Here is a 1,512-nt window from a genome sequence, read left to right as displayed (position 1 = left end):
TTAAAAGGCTTCCATGAATTAATTTTCTGAACAAAACTATTGCCTGATATCATTTAATGCAGGATATTGCGATGAAATATGCTTTATAGTCAACAGGCAGTTTCATCCATTTATCAATTGTGCCTATGTTTAAATTTCTTTATGCAACTAAAATTTTATATCAGATACTTAAAACTCAGCTATGATTTGTTGATTTCTCTACCTGTTTTTTGCATTTCTCTATTTTCTCTCTCTCCTGGCTGGTGAAGAACTTTCCGACTGTCTTGTTCCAGCGAAGGATCCACTCGCAGACGACGGAGAAATCTCCAGAGCTGGAGTTAAACGCGTAATACACACTGCGACCCAGTCGCTCGCTCTCACCTGAGACACAGAGAGAGAGATCAGCATCCAAACTCATCCAGATCCAGCTCTAGTCCAGGCTTTCGAGAGTTGATGAACAGCTCATGAATAATTTAATCATTAAAAAAAAAAATAATAATAACAATAATTTTTTTTTATATAAACGAATCACACTATTAACATGATTAAAGTATAAAAATTAAAAATTTCACAGATAATTTAAAAATAAATCAAAATGAAATAAACCGAAATTAATGTTTCTAAAACAGAATAAAATAATAAAATGAAGATGTAATTTTTTGTTTATTAATAAATGGTTTTAAAATAAAATAATAATGGAATAAAATCAAACACTAAAATTATTAAAAACTTAAGAATGTAATATTAATTAAATTAAAAAATCTGAATTAAAATTTTCTAAAAAATCAAGTATATAAATGCAAAATTACAACCAAAATAAAACATTTTGTAAAAATATATAAGATAAGAATGTTATATAATAATTTTAAAAAGAAAAAATTTAAATAAAACATGAATAAAAACATGAATTTAATCAAATAAAAATGTAACGTTACAACGAATAAACATTTTAAAATAGAAGAATAAAATAAAATAAAATGTGACAATTATTAAAAGCATAAGAACATAATATTAATATAATATTAAATTAAAAAATGAAAAGTTAAAATTAATACATTTTAAAATAAAATAAATCAAAATAAAACACCTACGAAACGATTAAATATTTTAAATATTTCATATCATGTGACCGTTAACCGACATCAGAGAACCGTGAACATGTAAACATGCTATTGAATTATATATAAATAAAAATAGTACTTGAGCTCAAAGAGGTTCGGGAATCCCTGCACTAGTCAATCTCACTAATCATGTGCTTAAATGGTAATAATTAGAATCGCACAAACTCCTAAACGGCCGTCAAACGCTGATTTTTCACAGATCTTACCGATGCACTTCCCTCTGTGAACGACGACCTCTCCGAGGAAGCTGTTGCTGAAGTGAAGGAGCTCCTGCTGCCGTGCATTATCTTCATTATACGTTTCTCGTCTGGGAAGAGAGAAGAACAGCACTCAGGTCAGACTGTGATGTGCGTGTGTGTGTGAGAGAGTGTGTGTGTGTGTGTGTGAGAGAGTGTGTGTGCGTGTGTGTGTG

The 1,512-nt window shown here is 29.6% G+C and overlaps 1 protein-coding gene across 1 annotated transcript in view; it reads right to left on the bottom strand.

Annotated features, from left to right (window-relative positions):
- Positions 1–202: 202 nt before the first annotated feature.
- Positions 203–1,512, bottom strand: part of LOC107687219 (eIF-2-alpha kinase GCN2-like) — a gene marked incomplete at its 3' end in the record, with an annotated part of 21,347 nt that continues 20,037 nt past the window's right edge. Inside the window, exons 7-8 of the mRNA XM_016484457.1 lie at positions 1,307–1,407; positions 203–360 (exon numbers count right to left, since the gene is read on the bottom strand). Coding sequence (XP_016339943.1) covers positions 203–360; positions 1,307–1,407 — 259 coding nt within the window. The remainder of the gene's footprint in view (positions 361–1,306; positions 1,408–1,512) is intronic.

Source organism: Sinocyclocheilus anshuiensis, unplaced genomic scaffold (genome assembly GCF_001515605.1).
Source record: "Sinocyclocheilus anshuiensis isolate Anshui unplaced genomic scaffold, SAMN03320099.WGS_v1.1 scaffold1569, whole genome shotgun sequence".
Lineage (NCBI taxonomy): Eukaryota > Metazoa > Chordata > Actinopteri > Cypriniformes > Cyprinidae > Sinocyclocheilus > Sinocyclocheilus anshuiensis.
The sequence above is the reverse complement of the archived record's forward strand: the minus strand, read 5'-3'. Positions and strand labels throughout refer to the sequence as shown.